The sequence below is a fragment of the Octodon degus genome, unplaced genomic scaffold (assembly GCF_000260255.1).
Source record: "Octodon degus isolate 3935 unplaced genomic scaffold, OctDeg1.0 scaffold00017, whole genome shotgun sequence".
Classification (NCBI taxonomy): domain Eukaryota; kingdom Metazoa; phylum Chordata; class Mammalia; order Rodentia; family Octodontidae; genus Octodon; species Octodon degus.
The window spans coordinates 17,652,015-17,671,825 of NW_004524593.1; the positions used below are offsets into that span (position 1 = coordinate 17,652,015).

Here is a 19,811-nt window from a genome sequence, read left to right on the forward strand (position 1 = left end):
TATATATATATAAAAGTTATCTTGAATGAACATATATTACTGCTACAGTTATAGACTGAACTAGTTCCCTAAATTTACCATTTTGCCTTTCTATGAGGAAGTATTCTGGGGGCCCCAGTGTTCCAGGACTCTGGAGGGCACCGGCTCTCACAACAGCACGTTCCCCTCCGTGTGAAGACCACCTTAGTCCCAAGTGGCCCGGCACGCAGACACCCTGAGGCCCCAGCATCACCGGCAGCTGTCGTGCCGCGCTGCAGGATGGCCCGAGCGCGCGGAGGAAACAGCGCTGTTCTCAAAGGTGGGTGCTTCCTCTCGGCCTTCCCCCGGCCCGCTGCCGTCTACGCCCTTGCCCTTCTGGGCTTCCCTGTGAGTCCTGGTGGGCAGAATGACTCGGGAGGTATAAGTGACCCGCATTAGTGCACACGGCAATTATTTATGAATTATTAGACTTGAAAGGGATCTTAAGGTCCATCTTATTAAACTCTCAGATGACTTGAGAATCTCTGCAAAAAGAGACATTCAGCCTAAGATAATAGCAGAAAAGATGCACACTTTGGGCCCTGTTATGGGCAGAACCGTGTGCTCTTAAAATTAACACGGCAAAATCCTAATCTCCAATGTGACGAGATTGGAAAACAGTGCCTTTAAAAAGGTAACTAGCTAACGAGGATGTAAGAGTAAGGGCCTAATCCAGGGAGCCTGGCGCCCTCACGGGGAAAGACACTGACATGCTCACACTGAGAAAAGGCCACATTGGCAGGCACTGGAAAGGTGCTTTCCTGCCCCTGGTGCAAATACCTGATGCCCACAGCTTCGAGGAGCAGAGGTTTCATATGAATCACACTTTCAGGGGACTCAGTCCCTGGTCGTCTGTATCCAAGACAGAAAGAAACATCATGGTCAAGGGTGTCACAGAATGAAAAAGCTCACTTGTGACAGCTGGGAAGCAGAGAAGAGCAGGGCCGGGGCGGGGGAAGAGGTCGTGGACCCTAGGCAGACCCCGAAGTCACCTGCACGTGTGAGCACACACAGAAATAGGATTCAAGGACATAATTAAGCTCAGCACCACGGCAGCCATCGCAAGCCAGGAAAGAGATTTCAGAAGAAAATAACCTGGCTGACACCTTCGTCTTACTGTTCTGTTCTCTAGAACAGTGGCAGGGAACCTCCGAGACTGATACAAGCTGCCACTCCGGCGCGTGTGCTGCAGGCCCCCGCCCCACCGCTCCCAAATGTGAGAAGCCCATTTCTCTTGCGCCAGTCCTCAAGCTGTGGTTGTGTTGGGGAAGTCGCAGCAGGCGGACACAGGCCCTCCGTGGTGCCTAATCAGGCTCCTGCCCTCCTCAGAGGTATGCTGAGGAAAACAAAATATTTTCAACAGGAGAACACATAGAGATTAAAAGCATAGACAGTAGGCCCAGCTATTCCTGTATTCTGATTGATCACTCTAATCATGAGTCAGAACTTTTGGACCTACCTAGAGCTCATGTTGTCTAGTTTTAAGATTAGAAGAATCATCTGCTTCTTTCAAACCCACCTTAGCCTTTGAGGCCTAATTCCCCTTCATATGACCAACGCTGAAGCTCAAGCATGATTCATATTTTTAATTACTTGGGACAACAGCAACATGGAAATGTTTATAAGAAACCAAGAAAGCTCTAGAAAAAAAGCTGTGCCACACAGAAGACATAATGCTTTAGCATACTACATGAAGGACAAAAACCACTGACCTAGGTAGGACCACACAGCTGGAGAAGATGGCTATGGACATGTCAAAGAGAATACCCTACTTCTGTCATTTTATATTACACCTAGACAACCATTGTACTGGTTCACTATGGCCACAAATGCCACAATTTTTCACTGCCAATTCCAGAATCAAACAAAATACAGAGCACACTATCATTTTTCAGCAAATTGGTATGAAATCCTGCCCCCTGTTGTCTCAGTGATTCTCTGCCCTTGACACTATAGACCTCATCTCGCCTTGCTCATTTGGGAAGTGCTCAGTGCCCATGGCTTATCACCCTGTCATGTTTTGTTTCCCCTTCCACTTCCACCCTGCGCCAGTTTCCCACAGCGCTTTTCCTTCTTTGCTTCCAGGAGTCAGTGGACATCATGCATTCGGTCCTCCACCCACTTTCTGGTAGGCCCTCGAGATGTAGGAAAACAGCCCTGGTCATGTTCTCAGCATGCTTAGGGGTGAATAGAACAAATGACCAGGCAGACAAGCAGGCTTATTCCAGAGAACAAAAGGGAAGAAGTCGGGAGCCGTGGCAGCGGTCAGTGGGCATTGGGGTACGCCCGGTCCTACTGGATGGCAGAGAAGGATCCTCACTGGCCATACTGCAATACTTTACTCTGGTCCTAAAGTTATGCCAACCTATTATGCACAATGACACTCCTTGGCCCTAGGAAAGTGCTTTGTGTTTTAGTTATTAATACATAGTTGAAGTTCATTCCATGGTGTGTTTTCATAATTATTATTTTTTAAACAATATTTAATTAAAGCAATGTCCTCAACTTCCATATTGTGACCAATATGGTCACAAAAGTATTCCATTTAAAAAAGTTTGTACCAGGCAGCTTGTAGTCTACAGAACAATAGTTAAATCCTTCCTTTACCAAACTCTACCAACATGCCATGTTCTCATGTATAGTTTTAATTTCTTCAAGATATTAAAAGACCATGAGTTCCAGATCCAGAAATTAAGTCTAGCTGAAGATAATGAATCTGGTTCAAGATCACATGCCTTCTACTGTGTCCTGCAACTTTGCCTTGGCGCCGAAGCCTGCGTGTCTGGGAGCTTGACCTTCCTATGCCTTACAACGCTCACTTTCAAAATGTAGAAAGAATTTGTTCAACGGGAAGGAAAAACTTGGAAGGGGAAAAGGACAAAAGAAAGAAGGGAAAATATGTTTAGGCATATCCGCAAGATACTTAGGATAATTGTACCGCCGATTTCCGCTGATCTTTTGAGAGGAGTAGTTAATGCTTAATATGTTTTTCTTTTTATTCTTCTTGTATTTTATGTTTTGAATTTCTTACAACACTTTTGTTATTGTTTTGTTTTCTTTTTTTCCTTAAATCATCTTTGCCCATTTATATCTGTTGGCTTAAACAACTAATTTGAAGATAAAATCATGCAATACATCAACCATTGTTGAATTCCTATTACTTTGTTTAATAAAATTCTGTATCGCTTTTAGCACTGTTTTATCATCATTATTTTGTATTCTTTAAAAAAATTTAAAAAACCCAAAAAACTACAATTTCTACCTTGTAGACCAAATATTATGCAATTTGACCCAATCAGGATAAAGAAAACATAAAAAATAAATCTTATCTCTTTAAAGTCCTTAGATTAAGAGGAAACAAAAACAAGTAAATGAGAGTATGCCACCCCACATCTGAATGTGTCCCCAGGAAGCCATGGTCCCTGGCGAGGATGGACAGCTCGTGGCTGATGCCAAGTCCCAATCTTTTGACCTGGAATTAATGTGAATGAGTGAATGCATAAATAATTCATTCTACCTCTGACTTTAGCTTGTCGTGACCTTTCACGGGGAACTTAATATCTCCAGGCTTCAGTTTTTAAATCAATCAAGAGTTGATTAATAATATTTCACTTGAGAGTCAAACACAGTATGCCAAATAATATAAAATATATGGCCACCCTATGCATGATACAAACATAAACATGGCACAGCCCCAGACAAGAAGGCTGACGTAGGCCTCGTGTACTAAGGAAGTTTCCTAACAATTGGCTTCATTTTGTTTACATGCATGACTGATCCAGGACTATAGCTTATGCTTCTTCATAAACGGTTTAAAATTCCGATCGTGGTGGGCCACACTTCTGCACCTCAAGATTATTCCCTGTTCATGGGGATTTTCAGGGAGCAAGCATGGGATCATGGAAACTGAAGGCTGCCCTGGTGTCACCCAGGCCTGGGCATTTGGGGTCGGAACCACACTAGGCCCCACTTCAGGCCTGTGGTCTCTGTGAGCTGGCACAGGCTCAGCTCAACCCCTGGGGCAGTGCTTTCCCAAGGTCCCCTCTCATTTCACCGTAAGACTAAAGTAACCATAAAGATCATGGGACAGGGGACAAAAACAAACAGTGCAGCCTCAAAATCCACATTTCCATATAAGTATGCACAGCAGGTATCCGGCATGTTTGCATGAATTCCTATGTCGTATTAACTGACAACGACAGAAATCTTACCTGTGACCCTGTAGCTCTGTCCGCTGCCCGAATAGATGCACTTCCCATCCATGTATAAAGAGTACTGAGTTATAACACCATTTGCCTGTGTGGGTGGATCCCAGGAGAGTAACAGGGAAGTGGGGAAGGATTTGGCTACCGGTGACTGAACCTCTTGTGGGGCTATGAAAAAAAAATGAAAAAAGAAAAAGAAAAAGATTTATAGACTCTAATTTTAGTTTACTTTTCTAACTCAAAACTTTTCAGACCTAAACCAATAAATCATAGATTAAGCCTGAAATCCTATGCGTGGGTATGCTCCTGATTCGTGGACAGCTTGTCAGTAATTGCTTTAGGAAAGAGCTAAATAACTGTCCTGGATTTATGGGAAGCTGCACGGGTGATGGAGGGGGAGGACTTACACTAGTTCACTTGACTGAAGTTTGCATGGCTTCGTCAAAAGTATAATAAGTCACAGCGGCTAAGTGGGGTTGAGCCCAGGAGAGCCACCAGGCTGATTGGGTCCCCTGGCCTCAAGGAACTTGGGACTTGTGATATCTGACTCTGATGACTGCCACTCACATAGCTATTAAAATAGCCAAATAATGGAGAACCAGCTCCTTATATGTAGAAACTACTTCTGTGTACTCTTAAAAAGGTCTTCATTTTACACCACCATCAATGAATTTGAGGCACAGGAACGAAACTGTGTGAACATGTGACCCTAGAAGTGAACATTGCTCCGCATGTTAGGTATAAATTCTTAGAAAAGTTAGAAGTTTGGGAATTCCCTGCATAATAAGAAAAGATGAACCGGAAGAGCCTGGATTCCTGTGAGATGTAGATGAAATAGGTGTGAATGGAGCAGCTGACAACTACAGTGGATTTTGTGGACACAGAGAAGCTAATGAGAGACACGAGACAATCTGGCCATACTAGGGCTGGTAGTACGGCATGCAAGAGGGGGGACAGGCCCTAACACCAGCAGGTACCAGGACACATGAGAGAAACTGCTATGCTTAGAAGACCAGAAGGATGGGAGAGATGGGGGAATGCAGATGTGTGGGCAATGGGGGCCGCCTGGTGAGACCAGAAGCGGAAAAAAGAGAACAAAGGGCCACAGTAACAATTTTACAGAATCCTTTTGCTTTGTCACTACTTGAATGGATGAAACTTTGTCATATGTAGTGAAACAGTGCTTGCTAAACCGCTTAAAGGAGGTATGAAGGCATATCAGAAGGATAAGGGGATGAATGATAGGAATGGGAGATGGGTGGACACTTTTTTCCCTAAAGATGGAGCTTTTAAATCTTCCAACAACTTAACAACCAGACAGCAGAAGCAGTGCCCAACTCTTCTCTTTGAGGAGACGGAAACACAAAGTGGCCACGCTTCCCATGTTTTGAGAGTCGTGAGTTCTTGAAGGGATGCGCTCCAATGCTGGGGCAAAGCTCTCATTTCAGAGAGCTGAAATCTTGTCTCTCCCCTACTGCCCCTGAGCACAAGCTTTCTGAAACATTAATTTATGCCAACAGTTTGCAAGTTCCAAGTACAACAAAAGTGAGACTTAAGTCAGAAGGAACCGAGACGTGATTAATAATGCCTCAATTGGCATTGGAGGTCCCGTCACATTGAAATAATTGTTGCCCGTGCTGGTGTTTAGCAGTTAAAAGAGACCATGGAAATCAAGCGTTTGATTCTCAATTTCATACCGTGCCATACAATCAATTCTTTTTAGTCAGACTGTCTCTAGATTTACTTCAGAGCCATAGTAAAATGAGGAAGCTTTCATTAATCTTTCAGATGCTTCATATTAATGACAAGGCTCTTGCATGAACAATGTAACAGCAATTAAAAAGCCCATTAATCTGCATTACAGCTATTAAAGATGCATGTCATTAAAGGGTATGGAGTTTGATTCATTTTCGCACCCCCCAAAAAATGGAGCAATTATGGCCTGGCAATGCACTTTGTCATCAAATTAGGTTGGGGTTTTCCAGCAAATGGCCTAGCAGCATTTAGCTCTTCTCCTATTTTATTATTCATGACTGAAATGTGGAAGTCAAGACCTTTGAAATTACTTTACCTTCTTGTGGAGTAGAGATGCTCGCTGCCTGGGAGCTCTCGGTACAGCCGGCCAGGGTGCAGGCAGTCAGGGTGATCGTGTAGTTTCTGAAGGGGAGCAGGCCTGCCAGTGTGGCTGTAACGACAAGGCAACAAGCAGGGTCTGCATGTTCACCATGATGGTCTATAAAGAGGAGTGTGTGTGTGTGTGTGTGTGTGTGTGTGTGTGTGAGAGAGAGAGAGAGAGAGAGAGAGAGAGAGATTCAACGACAGACACAAAGACAAAGAGAAAATACAAACACACCCCTCTTTAATCAGTAGTCCTGATTACAGAACGGGCCCACTCATGAGGAAACCTTATGAAACCCACTTTTATCAAGACAGCTGTGAAACAGGTATTTCATGTGTCCCCCCGTAAGGATGGGCTGGGGGAGGGGGACCCACACACAGTACGTGAACCAGAGTACAAAATCCCCAACAGTTGAGATGCATAGAGTCTCACACAAGTTCCCAGACCTCCCACAGAAACAAAACTATTTAATTTTCTCGAACCTGGCATTTTTCAACTACATTTAACAGAGGAGTCTTTTTTCTGCAGTAGCTGCTAACATGCTTCAGGAGATGCTACTCCCAAGAGTAGCTTCATTGTTTTAACAGTAGGATACACATATACAAACTATTTGTTTATGTTGTAGTTAACAAATATGCAAATTAACATAGTGGGACAATTAGCAAATTAGATAATTATGCTTTTGTACTTCTACTTGCAGAATTATTAGTTTGTTTAATTAAGACACCTGTTTTAAGAGAACATATTGAATTCACCGGGCTTGGTGGTAGATAGGTCAGATTTATTCAGCAATTAAAAGTACCTGTGAAAATGAAAATGTGTTTTTCTTCGCTGGTATTTATAATCAAGACAGACATTCCTTATTTAGATAACCCTGTGAATTAAAGAGTATCAAAAATGTAATCTAGGAATTTTCTCAGCACTGTTCTTTTCTTCTTAAGGAATGTTTTTAGAGTAAGTTTTAATCCCAAATATGGATTGTTATCATTGTTATAAAAAGATACTCCCATCCCTGATGCCCCTTTATTGATTAAACCTTCAATAGTCTAGCGAATAATGCTTTAGAGTGCCAACATTGGTGACAGCTTGCAGGACAAAATACAAATTTTAATAGGACATGCTTTTGTAGTCATCGCCAATAGAAATTCTTAAAACTTAAAAGAGTGAAGGACTCAAGTGAAGTAGACGTCATCAGCCACGAGCTCTGACACCTCGCACTTGCACTCCAGCCCAGGTGCTGCTTCCAGTCTCCACTTCACAGCTCCAAGGACTGCTCTGCACCCCCTGAACCCCACGCTTCAGCCCTGGATGGAAGTATCCAGCCATCTGGCATCAACATTGCAGCTTATGGCCAAAGAGGGCAGCGAGCCACTGAACTCATTCACATGCACGCGTGACATCTCCTGTCAGGCTCAGCTCCGATTGTTCAGCCCCTTGTGTCCACCTGCTGCTTTGCCTGATTTCTGCCACTGGGCCACCTTCTCTTGAGTCTCACAGAGCATGATCCATACCCTGAGCTCATTCTGTCTTGGGAAGTTCCTATCCTTCCAGGGATGCTTTAGAACTAGCTCCTATTGCTGTATGTCCACCATCACTATGAGGCTGCAAAGAGACCAGACCCTCAGGTCAGAATACCAGGGCCCAGATGCCAGTTCTGCCACTGGTTGGCAGAGCTGTGGACAAGCTGTCCAGGCACCTGTGCATCTGGTTTCCTCAACAGTACGCAGATGATGGGAGACCCCATCTTGAAGGAGGAAGCCTCTTCTATGAAACAAGAATGCTGCACTGCTTGCCATCAGAGGGTGGGGTCACTACCTGGGCCACCAGCACTCAACTCCAGATATGTAAGAAGAAAACTCTGCAACAAAGTGTGTCAGCCCAAGTAAAGCTGTGACTTCAACCCAGCTTCTGCCTTGATGGCTACTCGGTGATTTTTATTGCCCGGACATTGCCAGTCCTTCCTGAAATTGCCATTCCAGTTACCCTCCCTCCTGGCACTTTCAGACGCCCAGACTTGAGCACAATTAAGCCCCCTCTGGTGCTACTGAATGTTCTGGAGTTGTTCTCTGAAACCACAGCAAGCTCCTCACCTTGACTCATCTGTGACCCTCTACACCCTTTGCTTAACTTTGGATTTACAAAGCCGGGTCCTCAGATTTTTTTCTTTCAGTGAAGACTTGGTTTTATTAGTTCATCAGTGATCATGCAGATGCCAACAGAGGTCACATGTCCTCCAAGCACTGGTTTCCCATCTCTAGCTACAGGGCACATACCCATGAGGATGTCCCAGTGCTGCGTCACGCTTGACACGCCTTGACACAGTGCTGTATCGTACATGCTTCTATGAGCATCATCTTTCCATCTATTTCAGACTTTTTCTCTCTTTTTTTCCTTCTGGTAATGCGTAGGGTTGAACTCAGGACTTCAAGCATGCCACCAAGCCTTCCTCCGCTGAGCTGTACTCCAAACCCTTCATTATCTAAGACCCAAATTCCACGTCTGAAATGACAGTGCCGGCATAAAATACGTTCTACCATTCTGTCCTTGGCCAGTCCCTGGCGCTCGCCACATCTTCCCTTCGGTAAGCTCGAATCTGAATCCTATGCAGGATACCTTGTGTGTCTGAATTAGCATAAATGACAAACAGGAAGCAAATCGGCCTTCGGAGCATGGAATCTTTAACACCAAGGTGAGTAAGAAAAGCAGGTTGTGATAAGAAAGACAAGTACACTTCGCTCATCACTTCACTGATGCGCAATTTAAAAACACGCACACCCCAGATGAGCGTGGTTTACTCAGAGTATTGCTCCGTGTCCAAAAGCACATGGTGGCCGCGTACACGGTGAACTGGAACCACAGCACACAGCAGTGCTGCACGTCCAGGAGGAGCTGGTACCTAGAAGCAGTCCCAGTGTTTTATCATTTTTGCAGTCTGGCCTGATAAAATACTTTCTCCCGAGACATTTTCCTCTTCTAATTCAGAACTGAAGTACAATGCTCACATTGCAATTGCTCTATGAGTTTATTTGGAGAATATTAATGTAGACTAAGAAAAACCACGTCACTAGATATGAGCACACTTACTAAGCGATCTTCAGTGTTGCTTAAACTATCTTGATTTCACTAAAGGATCTCTCTCTGTCTCTGTCTCTCTCATTCTCTCTGTCTCTGGCTCTGGCGCACGCTCTCTCTCTGTCTCTCTCTCTTTCTCGCTATGCGTGTGTCTGTGTGTGTCATGGACTCCCATGCTATTTTCTGTTTTTATCTCAGGATCTGAACTTCTAGTCCATGATGACAAGAGACCTATACTTAATTAAAGATGATTGTTGAAAGGATAATTGTTGAGGAATATTCCTCAGAGCAAACTTGCTTTCTACAGCTCTGGTTTTTGGTAGAGAAGTTTACCAAATTCTATCACATTTTGTAGAAAACTCTTAAGGCTCTTAAAGTTTCTGGGGAAGAGCTAGATCACCCCTTCAGTCACTTAGCACTGTGTTTATACTTCCCATTTCAAGCACAGAAAACTATAATAAACACTGAGAAATGACTGCTGCAGACTGGAACAAGAAAAGGAGAAGAGAATGGACCTGCTGACCACTCTGGTTCCCAAAGAGAAGATGTGGATAGTTTATAAACGACCTCTTCAAAACAAGGAGGCTGGGAGGTATCTCTGCCTCAGCCCAGTGTGGAAGCAGGGACTGGCCCTTCCCATTGCATCTCCAAGACCAAGTCAGTCACACCATGGAGATAATGTTCTCTAAATACAAACTGGCATCACCCCTTTGAATGGAGAAGATGAGGATGACAGCATGGCATTTTCTCTCCTCTTGCCAGGTTACAGGGAAGGTTAGGGCAGGAGGATGAGTCGGTCTCCTTCAGTGTCTTCAGTAAATGTGAAGACAGCCAAAGCCAAGCGACTGTCTAGAGCCCACAGTTCATCTCCCTTTGATTCTCAGAATGCAGAGTTCACCAGGGTGGATGAAGGATGATGTTTACAAAAAGTTGTATTATTACCAAATGAGGAGGAAAAAGCACAAGCACTCCAAGACGAAGCAAGGTAGTCTTGGATGTAGCCCACAAGATCCTTGAATGGCTATCCTAAGTGTCCGGCTTCATGCGTCCGAGTCATTCTTGGACTACATACTCTGCAGAGCAAATAAGGCTTCTGTGATAATATATCATCCTAAGAAAGCACTGATCAATTTTCCTTCTGTCTGCCTCTGGGAAAGGTGCACTAGAAGACAATTGATTTTTACATGACTTTTAATATAAGAAAATGTTATTGCTGGAGGGACCCCAATGATACACAGCACCACAGAAAGAAGGATATCTGTAGGCATGTGAAGGGTGCTTCGAAGATTCAGACCATCTGGTCTAAGTTGGTAAGAGGCTTGCATTTAATTAATGATAAATTTTGAAACGGTGATTAGCCCAAGCCTGTGTCAGTATTATACTTAAAAGAATCCTGAGACATATATAGTATGATATATTTGCAAAGGAATTGCAGACAGGAAAATCTGTCCACAGAAAATCCAAATAAATCAGACAGTAAACACTACGCTGTTTCTCTGGTATGAGAAACAGCAATGTAAATAAGGGCCAACATGCATAATAGATATTGTGAAACAGGAAGAAGATATTCAAATGAGAAGGGAAGCTAGGGAGGTGCGAAGAGGAAGGAAGGAAAGAAACAAAAAGTAAAAAGAAAAGGGGGGAGGAAACAAAGCTTTTGTAAACAGGAAGGGGAAGAGGGGCTGGGAAAAAAAGAAACACTATATCACGTACAGGCACACGTTCCTTATGATGAATGTGACCATTATGTATATCTAATAATGTACCAATAAACTTAATTGAAAAGTAGCAGAGGAAGAGGACACGGCGCAGCACCCTATTGTGTGCCACTTCCCCAGTCGACTGTGCCGTGCAGGCGCACTGGGAGAGCCGTGGCTGCGGACCTCTTCCTAGGAGGAGAGGGACCGCCGGCCACGGCTGCTAGGCGGGCGAGGCGGCCTCTCACACTCCCTTTCAGCCACCAAACTCTGTGAAATCAGCAAATGGCCGCGTCCACGCGAGGCGCCCCGCGGATCTTCCCTGGTAATCACTGCAGGCGAGCTGGGGAAGCAGCCCATCAGCATGAAGGAAGAGTATTGATGTCTTAAAAGTGTGAGAATCTCGCGAACACAGGCGCATCGGGGGTCTCCGGGTTGAAATCGTCCCTGCCAGCGAGACCAGGCCCTGACTGCGGAGCGATAATGCATTTGGCACATTTTGCATTAATGCCTCACGTGGCGAGGGCCTGACACGCTAGGCCACGCCAGGGGAGCTGTGAGGCCGGTCAGCCCTGTCCACCCGCCTTGGATGCAGAAAGCCCCAGCTCCAGAGCAGGCTGGGGGCTCCTTTTGGAGGGCAAAAGCTGAAGAGCTGTCTCAGATAGGGCTCCAAATGGTGCTCTGGAGCCCCCCGCCCCCCAAGCGCAGAGGAAGCCTGCGGTGTGTAAGTCCTTTCCAGGGCTGCAGGGCGCCTTTTCACCAACAGAGTGGCCAGAATACACGGTGAATGCTCAAATCTAAAACCTTTTTCAGTTAAAGACACATTCCCCCAGTCCCTCCAGAATCCTTCCCCGCGCTCCGGAAATGCTCACCCCGCTGTTCTTCTGGCCTCTGCAGCAGCCCTGGAAAGTCCCCTCCGGTGTCTGCAGGAGGTGTGCTCAGCAATGCTGTGAGAGGTGCGGCCTCCTGCCACCCAGCCAAAAGGCATGCTCGGAAGGTGGCTGTGATGGGTCTTCCCGATTCATTGGACCTGGCTCTTCCCCGGAGTCAAGGCGACCGTGAAGGGGAAATGTTTTGAGTCCATTCAGGACAGGGAGGCAGCCAGGACAGTGCAACAGAAGACCCGTAGGAAAGAGGTCTCCAGAGCTGCTGCAGAAAGCAGCAAGGAGGGTGGGATCAGTGCGTTCACAGCGAGGGGAGTCCTTTCAGGTGGGTTAAAGGCGGTGGGCCTTTTAGTGTAAGCATTTCTTTTAAAAAAAAATGTACAATCACTACACTGTTTGATCACACCCGGTATATGCCCCATTTTCCTGCAGCTATTACTATTATTATGCTTTATTAAAAATGGGCAATCAGAGTTGGATTGAAAATGCAGACTCCACCCCTGCACGCCCCGCAGCACCCTTCCTCCTGTAGAGCCACCCCGCTCCGGAGTCACAGGTACTGGGTCTTTTGGCTGATTAAGCAATATTGCTACATGTACTTTCCTTTGCTCCAGCCCCAAGTTTCAAAGGAGTCAAAGAGAAATATTAATAACCACAGGCAGCCCAACTGCGAAGAGACAATCACCGTGGAGATGACACCAGCTGCGCACGCTTTTGCGCCCTAAAAGGACATTGTGCGTGGAGAAGCCAGAAGCAAGGAGGGAGCGGGCTGGAGGTCGAGACTCGCTAATAAACTCCTCTGATGTGGCGCAGACAACAATAAATGCTCTGCCTGGAACTCCGGGCTTAGATGGTGCCAACAGCATCGTTTTAAAAGGCAAGCCTATTTGGATAAGAGAAAAGGTAGACGGTTTCTATTTACATCCCTCGCGGGCTCCTCCTCCCTCCCATCCCACCCTCGGCTGCCAACCTAGGTGCTTGGCCGCCATCCACCGTAATCTGTTCTCCTTCATTATGTTAATCTGTGGGCGGAAAGATTTCTGTCATCTTCGAATCGCTTGTACAGCAATGGTAAACACCTTGGCCTGTCTGTAATTGGACAGGTGTCTGCATTGATGTCACCCAGCTTTTAATTCAATTAAAGAACTGGCTGCTCCGCTCTCATTACCCCCTCATTTCCCGTGCACTTTGAGGCTGGCGGTGCCATGTGCACACGGCAGTTGTCTAGCCCGAGTCCGAAGTCAGCGGCCCCTCTGCAAAGATCACGCGTGACACTTCACAAGGGCTCCTGCTCGGTGCGCGTGAACAGAGGCGTCGGGACGGCGCGGAGGACGCTTCCCCTCCTCCCCCCACCCCGGCGCGACTGCATCTGAGCCGCGTCTTCTACCTCCTGGTCTATAATTAGGCGCAGTCGGCGCGCGCGCGTGGAAGACCTGCTCTGCCCCCCTCCCCGGGCTCGCCTCCGACTCCAGAGAAATCATCCGAGCGCTTTTATTATCGGCTGGCACCTCGCATTTGGATCAAGAAAGTATGGGTGGGCGAAGCATTTATTAAGAAGACCATCTGGTAAGGGACCCACACAGGCAGAGCGCAACCGTACCTAGAGACACAAAAGGAAGAGGGACCCAGCCAGGGATGGCCAAGGAGACAGGGCTTCTCCGGCTCCAGATCCTGCGAGGGTGCTGAGAGACCACACTGTTGAGGTTTCCGTCCCAGAGCAGCGCAGGGACTGCAGTACAGAGAGCGAATCCTGCGCTCTGCCCACCGGAAAGCACTTGGGAAAATCAACTAAGGTCATAAGGCGGACACCTGGGCACAGCAACGCCAGGACCTGAGTGAGGAGCCCTACTAATATGGAGAAGAATGTAATGTACCAAGAGGGATCTCAAAACACATTCAGAATGCTTCTCCACGGGTTCTTAGTAGACAAGGAAGTGGCTGTTTGTTTGTTTAAAGAAAAAGAATCTCTAGTTTGCATGAAAAGAAAGCCCATCTCCATGTTGTCGGAAAGGTGGTAGAGCAAGCCCACGGACGCTGGCACTGGCTGGCGCTCTGTAATCTCCACGACGGAGTTCTCTTGCCTGTCAGTCATGTCCTTCCAAGCAGCTTGCTGACCTTGTCTACCTTTTAGCGGAGGACAGAGAAGGTCTTGTGCCTTGGATCAAAGACTCCGCAGACTGTGACGCTTACAAATAGGAAGAAAGTCCACTGGTTTCCCAGCTAAGAAGGCACAGGGCCTCATCCCAGCCTTAGGGCGAGGTTTGCACAGCGACCTGACTCCCGCAGCTCAGCCCAGGCAGGACGCCCCAGTGCACCCCCCGCAGACCCCACGGGGCCAGTCACCGCCTCTGTGCTGAGATCCGGAATCCCCGTCGCCCTCACCCTAAGAAACTCGGAAGCCGCGTGCTCCTGTGAACTCTAGCTCACACGCGGGGCTGACCCAGGAAACCCGGGAGCTCTCCAGGAAAATACTGGACCAGAGAACACAGGGAGGCCAGCAAGGAGCCAGGAGGAAAGGAAGAAATGAAAGTCACCCCGGTGCCCGGCAGTCCCCGCGGCGCTGGCCACACGCAGCAGCGGAGAGCAGGCCAGCGCGCGGGGCCCTGCTGGCTCCAGACCGCCCTTGCCCGCTGTGTCTCGGCCTCTGTCATTGCAGCAAAAAACGTGAAGGAAACGTTCCCCCAAAGGAGAGCACGCTCTACAGCAAAAACTATCTCAAATGCTCCTTAAATTGTGCGCGGAGGTCCAGATATACTGCTCCAAGCTGCCATGGAAACAAATAAAAAAGTTAAGAACTTTGCGGAAAAAGTTAAAAAATCAGTCTTTTCATAATATGTAAGGCCTCAAGGCACATTATGTATTCAGGGCGTTGGACAAAGCTGCCAACGCATGAACACTACATTACCTAATGAAATTCCTCACATTAGCTAAGCAGGGACATTACGTCATTTCTATTTTCACCGTTGGTGTCAGAGGCAATATTTTTGTATTGGGAAGTTTTCAAACTAATATCTCTGAAGATTTATATTTGAGGAAGTATTTGGAATAGACTGAAAATATTAATTTATAAAGTAGTATAAAAATTGGCAAAGATTTCTTCAACATACATCTTTTAAAACTATCATCAATATGAATTTTTTTATCATTTCCTTTTAGTATTTGCTGATGGTGGCAGAGACCACTAAGTGCCACCTCATTATGTACTACATTCTTCTTCCTTAGAAAAAGTAAAAAGATCGTTTTTAGCTGGTATTTTGAAAACAGAAATTTGAATTTCTCCCAATATTACCTGAAGTTAGGTATAGCCTTGTGACTGAGGTCTACATACAGAAGCCAATTAGGGGGCGCACAACCACATTTTAAACAAATAAATAAAGTGGATGTGTGCATCTTTAGACGTTCCTACTTCTTCCAGATGGAAATCAGAATGGATGGCTGGAGCTCATGCAGCTATCTTGATCCATGAGGCGAAAGACTTGTCCTCAGGGCAGCACCATAGAAAAGTACGCAGGGATCCCCATCTCATTTTTTTTTTTTATTGATTTTTTTGTGAGAAACAAATAGCAATGAGACAGTTTCAAAACTGATTAGTAGGACAGTTTCAATAATGAGTCCATTGCATATTGTTGTCTTTGTAGTGGTTATTCATAGTACAAGATGCAGAGGTGATATCCTGTCCAAACACTATTAGTGCAAATCTTTCTTCTCAGTGAATTAAGAGAAAGTAGCTGTATATCTATCCTATTTTGTATATACAAATTATCCTTCCTTTGTGTCCCCTTTTTTTGTTTAGTTTCGTCAGAGATGGGTATTCCGTTGCCATTTCAGTATAGTAGGTGTGTGAATGCAGCAAAATAATCCGATATAGTCCAGTAGTCCATACTAGCAGTGGGTCATCTGCATGACTGGCAATGCCCATCTCCTTATAATTCTGCTTCTTTGGCTATAGGGGACTTCTACTATTGAACAAAGAAAAACTTCACTTTGTTAAATCACTGTTACTTGGGGTTCTTTTTATCTCAAGATAAAATGAATTAAAAATGAAGGAGCCATTTTTATTGGACTCTCCTTGATGAAACTCTCATCTCAATTATGATAGCTCATCTCCGAGACAGTGCGTGCTCTGTATTTTGGTAGCGTAGGAAGGTAAATTGCAGGGCTGGGGCTCTGGCTCGGTGACGCCACCCTGCCCTGCAAGTATGAGGTCCTGAGTTTGAGTACTCCCTTAGGTGAACAGACCAAAAAGAAGCAAGTTGCCAGAGCAGAATCTAGCAATGCTGCAGTGGATTTCTAACTGGTGGTTGACTTATTACACCCAGTTGAATGGAACTAGCGTGGTGCTGGATTGGAAGGCCCACCTGAGGACTGTTGCCAGCAGCATAAGAGGCAGAAGTGGAGACACTGTGGAAATGATGTTAGGAATGCTGTTTGGAGAGGCTCCTGGGGAGCTGTGGGAAGCTGCTGGGTCTCTTGGGCTATTCTGGTGGGTGACCTTGTCATGCTGGCTTTCCTGATGAACTTGGCTATTATTGGCCAAGGGGCTCAGGACCTTCATTGTCACAGAGAATGGCTGTGGTTCATTTTGGGGGAGCTCTGATCCTCCTCTTAAGCATCATTTCCTGGCTCCAGAGGGGAAGATGGTGCGCTGCTCAGCCTTGTGGAGAAGGCTGTCGCACTGGCTTTCCTCATGGGAACTCAGCTTCCCTCATCACTGTAGGAGCTCAGGACCCCACCGTTGCTGAGGATGGCTGTGGTCCTTTTGGGGGAGCTCTGGTGCTTAACTTGAGCATTGCTTCCTAGCTCCAGTTCAGATCCCTCAGCCTGCTGGCACAGATCCTTCATCCCGCTGGCACAGACTTCCCAGCTTCCACCACTCACCACTGACCCTTGGGGCTTTCCAGCGCAGCTCTATGAAGCAGGCCTGCATGAGGCTTTGCTGTGGACTCGAGGCCTCCTGCTGGACCTGTGGGAGGCGTTGTTACCAGCTCTAGGTCTTCAGCTGGACTCATGCAGGATGTCAGGATCCAGGCCCTCAGCTGGAGTCTTTAGTATTGAGTGTGTGGACAGACTTCCTGCACTTGTATGTGATTCTTCGGGTGATTCCTTACAAAATAATATTATAAAATGTATCCTGTATGATGTTGTTTCCCCTGGCAGAACCCCAAACCATGACAACTAGCTTAGAATATAAGTGAAAATTTTAAAATATTTTCTGTCTTCTATAATTATCAGCCTTGCAGCAACATTGGCTTCTGCTATTGTATGTTGCAAGTATGTGGTGCATAAATCTATAGTTCAATCTACATTTTGGAAGAAATTTTGAGATTCTATTATTGTGCCAATATTTTTTCCATAGGGGACATAGATATTAGATTCCAAATATATGTGTAAGTTGTGATTGTTCTATACATTATTTCATAAAATATTTCTAGAGAACTATAGTTCCAGGGAGACATTAGTGAGGACCAGTGGCTCAATATTTAATCCAAATCAGCAAGACAGAACAATAGTAACATCATATTACCCAGAGGCCCGTGAGAACTAAGTCCATTTATTTATTTATTCCTTTAAGGAGCTATATTGATCTATAGCCTTGAGAAATGTACTCAGCACGACTTAACTATGACACACAGTACTTGTTCTCCAGGAACTTACTGTCTAATGAGGAGATAAAGGGTACATAGAGAGTAGCCTCGGGGCGATTTCAGTAAGTATAGAGTAAGAATTGTCCAACTATCCCCCAACCTGCATGCAATTACATTATAGTTGTTTTTTTTCTCTCTGTCTCTGTCTGTCTGTCTCTCTTTCTGCACATTGCTCAGATAAGTACAATGATGTGCATACTTTAATACTATCTGCATTTCTGTGTGTGTGTGTGTGTGTGTGTGTGTGTGTGTGTGTATCATACTCACATGCAGAGAAGTGCCTGATTCACACACTCGTGACTGGATTTAAGATCAGAGCAGGCATGGGGCCAAAATAGCTTATGACGTAAGGTCCCTTTGCCAAGGCCTACAGAGCCCATAAAGGACGGTCCATTCTGTCTTTTGTATGCCTCAAAGATTTTTTAGGCATATCTACCTTCCCGCTCCTTAAAGGGAACCCAGACATGACTTTCGCCTCTGTCAGGTATTGCTGAGTCACTGTGGCTAAGCTTCACACACAGAATAGCGCTCACCTCTACCCCCACCCCTCTGAACTTCAGGGCCATCCTGTAATTCAGAATGTGATTTTCGTTTCTGGTTTTGTTTCTGTTTTGATTTCTCATAAAAAAAGGCAGCTTCTTGCCTGTCTATGGACAGCACAGAAAGGGGGCGGCTGGGTAGAGTTGTGGCCTCTCCCACCTATCCAGTCTCCAGGCCTCAAGAGCGAGAGCCTTCCTTTATCCTTAATACCACGTCTAGTTCCTGGCGCAGCTGGAGGGCTGGGCTCTGAAGGCCAGCACCCCACTCACACTCTCTGTTAAGCCACTGGCCCAAGCGTCCTTCTGGGGTTCGAGTACTCACAGCTGGAGCAGGGGTAGGATGCCTGTAGGTGCCAAAGCCCCTTCCCACCTTACCTCGCTCAGTATGGGAGGCTCTTGCTGCATGATCCGCAAAACCTTCTGCAAAGAGCCAACTGGAGAGCTGCTGAAATAGTGCAGATTTATGAAGGTGGCCCAGAAGCTGGCCATATGGAGGGGTACTTAACAAGCAACTTGAGAGCCACCTCATGAGCGACAGGATTGAGTCACTGACTATTAGCAATAGCAATGAAAAAATTAGATTTCATCTGCAGCATACCTTTTCAGATGAAAGGGCAATGTCTCCTGCATATAAAGACTGGACTATTTTCAGTGGTAGAAGCTCTATTATCAATTGTCATCTTTTTTGTATTCTTAAATAAGTGTAGCTTTGTGTGAGTCATACTGCAGCTTATTTATGATTGGCTCATGCTGTAAAAATACTAAGGTTAAATAGACAATATTAGTGGATATTATAGTAATTCATGATAGTGAATAATAAACTACATTTATTACTCTACTCCACCAGTTGAATAAATACAACACTTAGATTTGGTTCTACGTATAGCAAGAATGAAATGATAACACATTTTATGGATCAGTTAGAACCCCAACACTGTGCTGGGTGGTTGTCCAGTTTACAGGTTTAAACATCTTAAGGAAGAAATGACTGGATACGTGCCAGTCCTCCATCCAGTCGCTCCGGGTAGAATTTCAAACCCAACTGAGCAGCCACTGTCAGCACAGCCCCGTGTGAGGGGCGGGGGACCCTCTGGGCCACAGCTCTGTGCGCTAACTGGGCTACGGGGAAAGCAGAAAGCCGCGTGGAGTTAATTGGTACCCTCTGCAGCTCGTCTCCAGATGCACGGGAGCGATCACCGCGGGGCTTCCAGCCCCTGGCTCCCGCGTTGGAAGCGAATGCTTGCGAGCTCCAAGCTCTGAACTCTGGCCTTAGCAGGCACGGCATCCAGGCCCCATGGCCCAAAGGGGCCCATTTTCTCCTAAATGGGACCGTTAACCTTTGGACTCTCCTTTGCAGCTGGGATTTATCTCATCTAATGTACTGGTAAGCAAATTCATGAGCTGCAAACACTGTTTCACGATTTTATTCTTGCACCTCCTAGTTGGGATTCATTTTTAACCATTTGATCATTTGCTTTCTTTTGCCTTCTGATTGTTTTCTAAGTCTGACCCTAGTTTCTACTTCTTCGCAACAATCAGCACATTTAGTTTCTGTCATATGATATTCTTTCATTAATATTATGTATTTACCTTTACCATTTTATTATATTTATACATTAGATGAAAAGACAT

The 19,811-nt window shown here is 45.8% G+C and overlaps 1 protein-coding gene across 1 annotated transcript in view; it reads right to left on the reverse strand.

Moving 5' to 3' along the window:
• Ush2a (usherin) overlaps window positions 1–19,811 on the reverse strand; it is a 732,353-nt gene that overhangs the window by 360,235 nt on the left and 352,307 nt on the right. The window contains exons 31-32 of the mRNA XM_004626936.2: window positions 6,295–6,408; window positions 4,230–4,391 (exon numbers count right to left, since the gene is read on the reverse strand). Coding sequence (XP_004626993.1) covers window positions 4,230–4,391; window positions 6,295–6,408 — 276 coding nt within the window. The remainder of the gene's footprint in view (window positions 1–4,229; window positions 4,392–6,294; window positions 6,409–19,811) is intronic.